This window comes from Brachyhypopomus gauderio, chromosome 1, assembly GCF_052324685.1.
Source record: "Brachyhypopomus gauderio isolate BG-103 chromosome 1, BGAUD_0.2, whole genome shotgun sequence".
In the NCBI taxonomy this organism is placed as follows: Eukaryota; Metazoa; Chordata; class Actinopteri; order Gymnotiformes; family Hypopomidae; genus Brachyhypopomus; species Brachyhypopomus gauderio.
The window spans coordinates 2,360,497-2,374,248 of record NC_135211.1 but is presented as its reverse complement, the minus strand read 5'-3'; the positions used below and the strand labels follow the sequence as shown (position 1 = coordinate 2,374,248).

The following is a 13,752-nucleotide window of genomic DNA, read 5'->3' as shown; positions in this document are numbered from 1 at the left end:
TGCCTCAGTTTTTCTCATGCTGTATGCACAAGAACATTGTTAGTTTTTTCTATAATCGCACTAGGGTTTGCAATGATTTAACTATTACACTGCATGTGAACAACATACACTGCATGTGAACAGCATAACTACCTCAGGCCTACTCTGTTCAGATTTGTTGTACAGTGTGGAATCATACATGGATCCTGGCCATCTGGCTTCAACATTTGTGATGAGGTGGGAAGCATCACATATGATCTTGATGGGGAGAATGGTCAGTTACAATAGCTACGTTATTTTTGTTACCATTAAAGATAAGTACATTATTCATTAAGGATTATAAAGGTTAGTACCTGTACATTAATGCTATGGATGGATTTTCTGTTTATGTAATCACCTTTATGTTCTAATGGTGCTGTAATAGGTAGCATATGTAGGCAGGGGAGTAGCAGTTAATTCTGGGCCCTGTATACTCTTAATGTCAGTGAGCCCCTATAAATGCCAGAAAATGAGGCACATGAGCAAAATGGGCCCCTCTCCCTACTCGGGCACTGGGTAGCCAGGTCCACTTTTCCCCCCACTACCACACCCATGTATGTAGGTTCCATTAATGCAGCCAATCACTCTAGGAAATCCTTAAAATGTAAATGGAATTAAGTTCGTTATATATTGCTTCTCGTTTGCTTAATTTCTTAAATGTCCGTGTGAATTAAAGACAAACCAACGATGCTGTGGAATTCCTCTTTGATGTGCATAACTGGCTTATGCCCAGGAAACACCACAAAACTGGGCACTAGTCATTTTAATGCCAGACATACTTTTTGGACAGACCGACATACAGTAGCTTTGCTGACAGATTCCGCATCTCTACACTATAAAAAAACTTCCACTAGCAAAAAACGAAGAGCGATGTATAAAAATCTGAAGAGAATTGAGGGCTGATCCGCGATGTGTAATATTTGAAATGTGACGCGTAATGTTATTGATGTAAGTAATGGATTGAGCTGAAAAACGATAACGTTCATTAAAAAAGAATCTGAAAATGATAGTAGGCCCATGTCTATTCGGGATTTTATAAGGCGTTCCCGACGAAGAGCTCAGCGAATAAACTGAGCTTCAATATCCACATGATCTTCGAGGAAAGGACACGTCATGATGACGTGTTTGTAACTCTGGGTCAGGTCCAAGTTAACCTGCCAGTGAGCAGGTTAGCTTCAGAGCATAAGTTGCTATAGTAACTGACTCAGGTTCTCTCTAAGCTCGGTTTCTGGAATGGAAAACCTTGAGTTTCTGTGAATTCTGAGTTAACTTACCCGGGTTTTCTCGCTTAACCCGCTTCTTGGAACACCCCCCAGGTCTACTATCATAATAACAGGAAATGCATTGTCTCAAAGTTTGAAACTAATTGTCTGTGGTCCTTTAAGCATGAAGTGAAAAATGCAAAGAAAGGTTTTCCTTCAGCCCCTCCACTGGGGACTCAAAGTTCATGAGCAAAGTTCGGACCACGGAAATCATTCTTCTTGCTGAATTTTTGTGTGCGATTACCGTATTTTCCATGAGCCACTACGCCCCCCCCATGATTTGAACCATGCGGCTTATAATGAGGTGCAGCTTTTCCGTAGATATTTCTTCATCCGTCAGAGGGCACAGCAGAAAGTTAATCAGATGGAAGGTAGAAGTTGTAAATCAAAGAAGAAAGTGCTCAATTTCATTTAGCACAAGCAAGCAGCAGGTACCACAGAGAATTTTTTTCAAACCAACATGTGTTTTGCCAAATTCCGACTCCCTGGCAGAATCAGACTCCCCTTGTTTGCACGTAGGCATAAAGACGCTACAGATGATATTCGGGAGTTACAATGATTATAACTTAGTTCATTGAGCACTCTAGTTTTGTCCTAACTAGATATTTAGACATAATACTGCTGTAATACTGCGAAGTCATGTGGTCAGAGGTGAACTTCAGTGTGTTTTTTATTTAAAATAATTAACACCCTTGAGCCAGTGTGGCTTTGGACATAGATAATGCCTTGTCATTTGCTGTGATGGATAATTAATGTCTAGTTCTTATTTATGCATAGAAACGTAAATCGACAATATAATCTCTAGCATTTTTATGCGTGGTTAAACGAGGGGAGTCAGAATTCAGCACAACACCGCCTGAAAACCAAATCTGAAATGGGGGGGGGGGTTTAAATCCATACCGGCACAGCCCTATTCACTACTTTAGAAAAGTACTGTGATTTTGGTCATACGCCCAGCACTACTTGGCAGATATACACCTTAGGTTTATGCTAAGTGCAATAATTATTCTGAATGTCTCTGTGGCTGTTTCTATGCCTAGTGCAGGAGTGGCCAACCTGCGGCTCTTCGCCTGGTTTCATGCGGCTCCCCAGCCGGTCCGCACTCTCACCTGCACTAACGGTCTGTGCTGTGGCCCGGGTTACCTCATCAACTCTGAGGGCAACACACTGCTACATCTTCATGCTGCGCGGTTTGTTTACAAGCCTAGCAAGCTGCTAACACTTTTAAAACCGGCGTAGTAGAAAACATGCATTTGACTGTCTTCACACGCTCACACGAGTTACTAATTCTAAATAACGAGTTACTAATCGCGATATAATACTTATTTTTTGTCCATTACCCCCTCCCCCCCATCAACATTCTACACTCACCCCCCCCCCCCCAACCCCCCCTTCCCGTCAACAATTTACATGCCCATGTATGATGTGGCTCTTTGCCGTAACACAGTAAAAAAAAAGTGGCTCTTTGTCTCTGACGGGTTGGCCACCCCTGCTATAGGGCAAGGTGAACAACAGCAACAGTTTCAGAGGGTGAGAATGCTCTGAGCTGGGTCCTCGCAGGCCTCATCCACATGTAAGTCTATTCAAAACTGATCTGAAGATACATTCACAAAAAACACTGAAAATCTGCATAGCACCAAGTTTCCTGACTCATCATTGGGAAGTTTATATCACAAGGATATATCATATTACACTTTGTTCCTAAGTGTCATTCAAAAGTTCTTCCACAAACACAATAACCTGTATTTCTCACCCTTACAGTGGATGGTCACACTAAAGCCATCTTGTTTCTAAGACTGTGCTCTTTTGGACAATATTATTGTCATTATTTGGGATCTGTTGGCATTACAGCCCCGAATACACCAATCACCACATCACTGATGACAACATAAAAGTACATAAACATACATATCTGGAGAATCAGAATAGGTGCACTAGAGGCTCCCAAAGTTCTGCAGTGTGTGTGTGTGTGTGTGTGTGTGTGTGTGTGTGTGTGTGTGTGTGTGTGTGTGTGTGTGTGTGTGTGTTTTATGTAGCCTATGTGCAAAGAGAGAAAGAGAGAGATACAAAAGATTCAAGATTATAGTGAAGTAATAATGCAGTACATTTTCCAGAGAAACTAGTATGCAATGTGTAGTAGACTTACTAGAGAAATAGGACGTTATGGACAGAGGTCCTTGATGAAATCATTTCAGGTACTGCTATACAAGCAATCAAGTACATTGGATATTTCTGGAAAATCAGTAACTTGTCGAGACCTACCGGTGTTATCGAAAACTGTAGGAATAGCCAGGTTATGTCCAAAGCAGCGATGAGGTAGGTGACATATATAATTTTCTCAATCTTTGCGGATGTTAGAGGCTCCATGATGGCTAGTCTTCCGTGTTCTGTTGTTTAACTGTCGTAACGCGATCTCTCCTTTAAAAATAAAAACGCAAATTATTAGGCTATGCTATTGTACTAAACTGTATTGTGAAGAAAACAATGTCGAACGCGTTAAACTTTATCGAGTAGAACGCAGAACTGCTTCTTAAATTCCCAGTGTTGTAGGAAATGTCTGCAGCACTTTGTCCTACAAAGAAACAAGGTTTGGGACTTTGAACTTAAACTGAAATTTTACAAGCAGTTATGAAACTCCCCGGGGGAAACAGCAGGATTCTGGTTATTTTGTTTCCTAGACTAGTAGCCGATGTTGTCTAAATCTAAAAGTACATTACATAAAATACGCAAGTCTGCATGCGTCAGTTCAACACCAGCTTTCCATACAAACAAATAAACATGGATATACAGCGTAATTTTATAAAGAGATCCCAACGGCTCAAACACTTATGGAGAAGCCCGACTGAACTAATTTCCCCACCGTGAAGGCAGCGCATTATACAGGCACACAATCGGAAATCCGGTTAAATGTTTCGGTGTTCTCGACTCCCCGGCAGAATCCTCCCTCGCGTGCACGCGCAAATGGACGTTTCAGATAATAATCGCGATTTCCGTTGTTTCTATGCACAAATGACTTTTTAATTATCCACCACAGCAAACGATGCAGCATTATATATATCCAAATAAAGACACATTGATTAAAGGGTGTTAAATAATTTAAATACAATGTAATGTACGAGATTGATTGTTACCGTAACACTCAGGAGGAGCGAATGCCTTTCAAACTCAGAATTACGAGAACAGTAACACACTTGATATACCGAAGTTCACCTCCGACTACGTGACATCGCCATATTACTGTGTTCCACGTCGTTACAGACAACCGTGCATCTTATATCTCTTAATGACAACCTGACTTATTTCCTTTTTAATAAAATAAAATATTTAAAAAGACAAATATTACCTAAATATAACTTGTTATGTAGTTAGGACAAATCTAGAGTGCTCAGTGAACTAAGTTATAATCACAGTACTCGAACCCACCCTGATTAACTTTGGCAATACCAACACCTGCCGAAATAATACCCCCCTCATTATCTGAGGTTTGCAGTGTCTGACTGACATCTCTTTTGTTTTGGTGGCTTATCTGGATGTGTAGGTTATACCATGTAAAGCACATGTCTCTATTGGCGCATTTCCACTAGGTCCTGCTTGGCGCGGTACGGTTCGATACGGGTCGATTCGCAACGGAACGGTACGGTCGCGTTGTGTTTCCATTACAATGGTGAACCACCCCAATGTGGGTGGAGTCGCTGTTGGCGCGCGGGTTGTAGTGTCGTGACATCATTTGTATGCGACCACAACACCGGTCGATGCCCCATAACACATAGCATTATTGTATCTTATTTATATTTATCTTCATTATTGTATGTGGTTGCTCTAATTATTGATAATTTGGTATTACTCAAACAGGCTGAACACACCCTGCATAAAAAGCATCAGTCATACAATCAAATTAAATCAAACTTTATTATGAAATATAGATATTTAAAGTACAACATATGTAAATAATATAGTTATAGATTAAAAAAGTGCAAAAAGCAAATTACCTAAAAATAACGTATAGCTTTATATGAAATAAATATTTATAGTACTACAAGCAACATTTTGTGTGCTTTTACTGGCGTCTGTCTCGCATGGTGTTCACATGTTCGCCAAGCACCCCGAGGAAAGCCCGGTTGAAGGAAACATTTACCGCCAACTCCGCTCGCCTCGTCAGTGGAAGGGGAATCTTGAACGTAAAAAATAACAAATATTAAACACAAGCATTCCCGTGAAAGCAACAACAATATAGCATAACTGCACAAAATGTGTAGCACGTCATCGCTGCTCATGCTTTGTTTATGGCTACAGCTAACTAGCAACTAGCAAGGCTAAGAGCTAGCTATTGTACAGTAGTGACTGTGGTGGTAACATTAACTACAAACACAGCTCTAAATTCCTGCGTTTACAATAGATGCGTTCATATTACGTTCATATTACATCTTTTACGAGCCTAGTAGTAAAACTGAAATCACAATACACTCACCATTCTCCATGGCCTCCAGCACCGACATTGTCCGGCACGTTTTCTCTTCCGTTACTGGCTGGCCGGTGACCGTATATGACATCCATTTGCTGGAACCATTTCCAGTCTTTGCGGTTTGCTCCGCTGCGTCCGTTATGGTCCTTCACCGCCCGGTAATCGCGTTAAGCTTTTTTAGCTTGGACCGACCGGCACTGCTGAACGGACCGCTGGTAGCCATGAGTGGCCATTAGCGCGGAAACCTCGCTAAAAACCTTTACATTTCTAGTGGCCCCGTCCAGTTCGCCCTGGATTTTTTGATCGCTGATTATTAACAGAAAGGTTTGTACCTCGGCGTTTGACCAGGGAACAGACTTCGCTCCTTGGGTTTTAAAAATGGCTGAGGAGTCCATAGCATAGCGGAGGAGTCGCTCTCCTGACGCAACCTGTGACGACACTCCCTGGCCAATCAGTGTCATGCTGTTCCTCCACGTCACAGAACTGTACCGCTTCGGAACGGTTAGAACCTCGAGCGAGTCGGTACGAAAAAAGTACCCAAAGGGGCCGGCTCACAGGGTACTGGTACCGAATCGAACCGTACCGCGCCAAGCAGGCCCTAGTGGAAATGCGCCATATGTTCAACAGGGGCGGGGTTAATAAAGGGAGTATAATGTTGGCAATATCCTTTGCAATTGCAATGTCTGATTAATCTGATTACAGACAAATGTACTTGGGCTTAGAAGATGGACTATCTGTTTTAGTCATGGTGCTAACTGCAGGGTTCGAATTACGGGGGGGATTGGGGGGGTCAGACCCCCCCGTTTAAGGCATCAACCCCCCTAAAGGGGCAAAACCAATAATTTGGGGGGGGTCAAAACATTTAAATGTACTTCTCACATATAATGTTAAATACTACAAAAAAAAATGCAGTGTCTATGACTGGAAGAATATTCTGATACGACTTCAAGCACCCCTAAAGTGGATCATACCATTCCGTGTTAATAGCCATTCGCGTTTGCCTGCCTGACTCATTATCGGTCAGGTGATGTAATGGATTTATCATTTACGTGCTGTAGACATTACAGTAAGAAAGCAAGACACTGTAAGGATGGTAAGACTTCAGTTTACTGAAGCACGCGCTTGCGCTGTACTGGTTTTCATTTACACCCTGAAAAAAACTTGACCCCCCCCAATTATCATTGTATAATTCGCACCCTGGCTAACTGGATACATTTTACACTTCAGATCTTTCAAATTTCACTGTTTCATAAATTTTTGAGCCTGAGGCTCTTCACGTTTGCTGTGTTGCTCACAGTGGCGGATCTAGGATTTTTCTGAGTAAGGGGCCATAAAGGGGCCACAATATTCATAGAGGGACCAAGTATTTGTCCAAAATCCTTGCACACAATCGCACACAGTCAATTGTTAATATCCCTCAACTTGTAACTTTCATGGCATTCAGCAACAGTAAGTGAATGAGTGCATAATTCACTGAAATGTAAAGACCATTTACAGAATGAAAATCATACCATCAGGTCCCACTGGAGCAGAACAATCATTTGACATCTGCACAGGATTCTGTGCATCACACTGGAAGATGTCTAAAAGCAGCAAATGACAAATTATTTAACATAAGCCTAGTGTCACAATACACACGCAATCAGTTATTACTTTCCAAGATAGCCTCTTACCATCAGATCCTGTAGGATCTGCACTGATCGGCGACTCTGGTGGCTCAGTAAGATGGGGAGTTCAGTCATCAACTTCACTCTGCTTGTCCTTCTCAGAGTCCTGTCCCAGTTTGTGGCTAAAATACAAATATATGTCACAAGCTATTCAGCAGAAACCATGTTGTCTACAAGATCACATTATTATTTATTTAAAACTGAAGGAAAGACTTGAAAGCTTAAAATATAGTGAGTTGTGGTAGATGTGGTCATATCCGAACCAATACAAATTTAAGCCATTACATTAAAGTTATGGTAAATCATCACTGAGGTGTACGAATTCGGTGAACTTATGTGCCATTGCACAAGTTACAATATCATACATTACAGCATTAACTGTTGTTGCCCTGCTCCTGACCAGCCTCTGGTCTACAGTCTTCTGCTGCTCTCTCTCTCTCTCTCTCTCTCTGCTCTGTTTCAGCGTCTGGCTGGCTCAATCTTTTGGCCAAAAACTGCTGAATTCTTGCCTGACACTGACCCTTTCTTTTTATACTCTCTATCATTGCCAAACATTATATTTAATGTTACCACACAAGTTACAAAGAACATGAATTCACATTACATTAGCGAAATGCTAACGTTCATGTCTAAACACAAGTAGGGCCTCAGTTAACACTACTGTTAACTATTGTTAGCTTTACATCTTAATTTAATATTAATCGGACTAAAGCTACGTGACAGCTGTGAGTAAACAGGTATTTATGACTTACCAACCAACTCCTCAAAAGTGCCATCGGTTGTGGTTAGAAAAACTTTCTCCGCGGGATCACGCAAATCTTGTGTAAGCTTTATTCACTCTGGACATTCCGATTTGGCGCCACTAGTGTTTGGGTATGGAATTGCATCCACCTATAATCTGATGATCATTGCTCTCGGGCAAAGGACAGATGAGTGACAGGACAGGGGCACTTCAGGGGGCCAATCAGATTTCAGCTGGGGCCAATGCCCCTGTGGCCCCACCCCTAGAACCGCCACTGGTTGCTCACCCATAAAGCGGTATAGACGATGTTGCGAGATTTTGCCCTTAAACTTCTACTTGATTTGTATTTATCAATAAATGTTTTACTTATTTGGTTTTCCTTGTAATTCATTTGTATATTGCCCGCACGTAAGTATTGTGGCGTGGAGTAGCAAACAGATCCATTGCAACGCTACAAGGCTCTTTTATTTAAATTGCCTCAGCAATAGTGTTGTGTCGTTCGCGAACGAATCGTTCAAATTAACGAGTCATTTGAGTGAACAAACTGAATCGAATCACTTCCTCAGATGATTCGTTCCTTTCTCGCTTCAGTAGTTGAGCTCAGCAGCGACCGTGCAGGCCAGCAGGGGAACTGCAGTGCATACCTGTCAAGTGTCCCGCTCTGTCCCGGCGTCATCCCGTATTTTTATTTTCCCGTATTTTCAGTTTTCAATTTTTATTTTTTTTAAAGCATTCATGTGTCGCTCCAAACAGAATTCTGTCACTAGCCTCGGGAGAACTGCCACCCAGACTAGGAACTGTCACCCAGACTACTGCAGGTGGTACTGTCACCCAGACTACTGCAGGTGGTACTGCCACCCAGACCACTGCAGGTGGAACTGTTACCCAGACTACTGCAGGTGGAACTGTTACCCAGACTACTGCAGGTGGAACTGCCACCCAGACTACTGCAGGTGGTACTGTCACCCAGACTACTGCAGGTGGAACTGTCACCCAGACTACTGCAGGTGGAACTGCCACCCAGACTACTGCAGGTGGAACTGTCACCCAGACTACTGCAGGTGGAACTGTCACCCAGACCACTGCAGGTGGTACTGTCACCCAGACTACTGCAGGTGGAACTGTCACCCAGACCACTGCAGGTGGAACTGTCGCCCAGACCACTGCAGGTGGTACTGTCACCCAGACCACTGCAGGTGGTACTGTCACCCAGACCACTGCAGGTGGAACTGCCACCCAGACTACTGCAGGTGGAACTGCCACCCAGACTACTGCAGGTGGAACTGTCACCCAGACTACTGCAGGTGGAACTGTCACCCAGACTACTGCAGGTGGAACTGTCACCCAGACTACTGCAGGTGGAACTGTCGCCCAGACTACTGCAGGTGGAACTGCCACCCAGACTACTGCAGGTGGAACTGCCACCCAGACCACTGCAGGTGGAACTGTCACCCAGACTACTGCAGGTGGCAGTTCTCGCGAGGCTAGTGACAGAATTCTGTTTGGCGCGGCACATGAATGCTTTAAAAAAAATAAAAAATGAAAACTCGAGGGTTTAGTCACATTTGTAGTTCAAAACATATTTGGGGTGTTTTTTCTTCACTTTTTGCCACTACAAAGATGTTTTCGTCTCTCCTACAGCCTCGATTGCAGCTATATGCAAATAACCAATTATGCAAATGACGTCATATATTCATATATTGTCTTACTGTAATATTCATCAATATACACATATGTATTGATTACACTTAAGGAAATCACGTTATTAAGGTATATATTGAACATATGTTAGGCCTAGTACACATTGATCATTGTATGCCTTACATGCTTGTAGTCACTCTCTCTAGTAATAAAGTAGTAAATTGTGTGAAGGCACTCCTTGTGAGATGAAGGCAGACAGCCCAGAAGGTCTCTGGTTTGTAGATAAGGATGAGTTGCGTTAGAATGGTGCATCTGATGGACCGGAGGAACAAGGAGACCTTGGTCAAATGACCCTGGCAGGGAAGGAGTGATGGGGGTGATACCTCACCCCATCACCTCACCTCACATGGGCCACCAATTAGACCTAACATGCTTAACTCATGTCATGGAAGTATGATGTAATCATTTAGCAAAATAGTATAAGAACTATGGTCTGTGAGTGGGGGGAGGCTTTCTCTTGCAGATACTCTTGAGTGTGTGTAACGGAGATCTCTGGGTCGATCCATCTTTCTATTTTTCTGTCTTTTGTCTTTAATAAACTTTGTACTCTACTCTGATACCATGCCCAACTGCTTATTACGGTTAGGGGTTTTTTGTGTTTTCTTTTTGTGTTGTCTGGTGTGTTTTCAGGTTCTCCAGCAGAGGGCGCAACAACGTAATTGACATCAGGTACCAGTGTCACGAGACGCGAGACGAGATTGGATGGCGGGACTTTAAAAGCTCGTCTTGAGCAAGAAGCTGTACCTTTTGGTGTCTTGGACAGTGGACTCCACCTGGGGGGGTGTTCCAAGAAGCGGGTTAAGCGAGAAAACCCGGGTAAGTTAACTCAGAGTTCATGGAAACTCGAGGTTTTCCGTTCCAGAAACAGAGCTTAGAGAGAACCGGAGTCAGTTACTATAGCAACTTATGCTCTGAAGCTAACCTGCTCGCTGGCAGGTTAACTTGGACCTGACCCAGAGTTACAAACACGTCATCATGACGTGTCCTTTCCTCGAAGATCATGTGGATATACCCTGGGGGGTATTCCAGAAAGCGGGTTTAACAAACTTTAAACTTAGCCATGAAGTCTGAGTTGTCTTACCCCGATCTGACATACTCAGAGTTTTCGGTTCTAAAACGGCTGATCGGAGTTAAAGTAATCAGGGTCGCTCAACTCTGAGTAGGTTGACCCAGACAGAAGCGCGATCACGCGTAACTATAAAAGGCATTCTTAATGGAATGCAGATAAATAGGATTTATCATGGACTTAAACGCAAAAATCAGCCGTGCATCGTATTTCACACCACTGTAGCTTGAAGTATTAATGACTGCGTATGGAGAATATTTAGATATTAAAGGTAGTCAGCATGTCAAAAAATTGCCAACAGAGTTAATGCGTGAGTGAAAATGATATTTTTATATTTAGCAGAAGGGTGTGATTATATTATTATTTTCTCCACCTTTATAATACTGTATTGAGCTTTTAAATATGTTTTTAATTGAACACTTACTAATGCCAGGTCTAATCTGAGTGGTGTGAAACACACATGGCATCAGATAAAAATGAAGTATAAGAATATTGTACAAAGTGGTATGGCTGTACATAACTATATCTTATTCTTAAAATATATTCTAAAATATATTTATTTACAGGAAAAATGAAATAATGAAACATAACAGTGAATTTGACTGTAATGTATATTAAAATGTTACAGGGTAGATGGTGGGGTGGGTGGTGGTGCATGATTTAATGTGGAAAGCAGTGATTGCAGATGGAGTCTCTGACAACTCCACCATCTCTGTTGTCACCCACATGCATGTAAGGTTCCTCATCTGTGGGCATGTCAGAGATGGTAGGCTGTCGCTCTTCCTGGATGGTTGCAATGTTGTGTAATACCACATATGCCATTATTATGTTGCACGCCCCATCAGGGGTAACTCTGACCTCCTTCAGGCACTGGAACCTGGCCTCGAGGATTCCTAGGGTCATTTAAATTCTTGCCCTGGTTTTCCTGTGGGCCATGATTGTAGCGGGACTGTGGTCCAGGTGCAGGATCTGAATAGGGAGTCATAAGGTAGGCCTATAGGACAGGCAGGGATACCCTGTCTCCATGAAGGAGGCCGTCATAGTGTCCTATAATCGCACTAGGGTTTGCAATGATTTAACTATTACACTGCATGTGAACAACTAGCAAAACTACCGCAGGCCTACTCTGTTCAGATTTGTTGTACAGTGTGGAATCATACACGGATCCTGGCCATCTGGCTTCAACATTTGTGATGAGGTGGGAAGCATCACATATGATCTTGATGGGGAGAATGGTCAGTTACAGTAGCTATGTTATTTTTGTTACCATTAAAGATAAGTACATTATTCATTAAGTATTATAAAGGTTAGTACCTGTACATTAATGCTATGAAAGGATTTTCTGTTTATGTATTCGCCTTCATGTTCTAATGGTGCTGGAATAGGTAGCATATGTAGGTTCCATCAATGCAGCCAATCACTCTAGGAAATCCTTAAAATGTAAATGTAATGAAGTTTGTTATATGCTGTTTCTCTTTTGCTTAATTTGTTTATTGTCCGTGTGAATTGAAGACAAACCAACGATGCTGTGGAATTCCTCTTTGATGTCCATAACTGGCTTATGCCCAGGAAACACCACAAAACTGGGCACTAGTCATTTTAATGCCAGACATAGTTTTCGGACAGACCGACATACAGTAGCTTTGCTGACAGATTCCGCATCTCCTACACTATAAAAAAACTTCCACTAGCAAAAAACGAAGACCGATATATAACAATCTGGAGAGAATTCAGGGCTGATCCGCGATGTGTAATATTTGAAATGTTATTATAATAATAAAGTTATTGATGTAAGTAATAACTGAAAATGATAACGTTCATTAAAAAATAATCCGAAAATGATAGTAGGCCTATGTCTATTCGGGGTTTTATAAGGCGTTCCCGACGAAGAGCTCGGCAAATAAACTGAGCTTCAATATCCACATGATCCTCAAGGAAAGGACACGTCATGATGACGTGTTTGTAACTCTGGTTCAGGTCCAAGTTAACCTGCCAGCGAGCAAGTTAGCTTCAGAGCATAAGTTGCTATAGTAACTGACTCAGGTTCTCTTTAAGCTCGGTTTCTGGAACGGAAAACCTTCAGTTTCCGTGAATTCTGAGTTAACTTACCCAGTTTTCTCGCTTAACCCGCTTCTTGGAATAGCCCCTTGGACTCCTGGCAGTGGTGTAGCCACAGGCTGTAGTGGGCTAAGAAGAGGCTGGCCACCACTGAAATCTGAACCTACTGGCAAGGAAATGACAAACATATACAAAGAGAGTAACTGTGTACTCTAAAAATGCTAGCAAATAAAATAAAGGTTTATACTGAATGCTTCACATTCTTTGCAGTGTTCTCCGAAAGGATATGTGATAGTATAAAGAAACACCCCTCAAAAACAGGGGAAGGAATCTTTGCTTAATCCTCCAAATCTTCTCTTAGAAACATGCAACTTGATTCCATTGATTCCTTGCAGTTCTGCATCAATTGAATAAAAATAGCTCTATTCAAAATGTATTCCGTGATTGAATAATTAGTATAAGCATAATCTATTGGCTCTCTGGGTAAATAATTATTTTAAAAAGTGTTGGATTAAAATTTTTTAGGTTGGTTCATTTTTCCATTATATCATTGTGGCCATGCCATATATGACCTATATTGCTATAACTCATGAACCATGTATGCGATCAACTCTTAATTTGAAATATTGTTGTGGATTGAGGTTCTTGTGATGTGTGCCAAGTTTGGTTCCTATTGGCCTGTCGAGGGTGCTACCATACCCAAAAACCTCAAAAATCATAAAAGCTTGCGCTGCAATCCTTTTATGCAGAATACAGAAAAGTAATGGGTCTTATAT

General features: G+C 42.0%; 1 protein-coding gene across 3 annotated transcripts in view; it reads right to left on the bottom strand.

The window, feature by feature from the left end:
* Window positions 1-4,247, bottom strand: part of slc67a1 (solute carrier family 67 member 1) — a 42,560-nt gene extending 38,313 nt beyond the window's left edge. For 2 of the 3 annotated variants that reach the window (XM_077007089.1, XM_077007267.1), the window contains exon 1: window positions 3,543-4,134. In XM_077007089.1, the coding sequence (XP_076863204.1) occupies window positions 3,543-3,647 (105 nt within the window). In that variant the 5' untranslated portion in view covers window positions 3,648-4,134. The other variant, XM_077007175.1, reaches the window with a different exon arrangement.
* Between the last annotated feature and the right edge of the window lie 9,505 nt (window positions 4,248-13,752).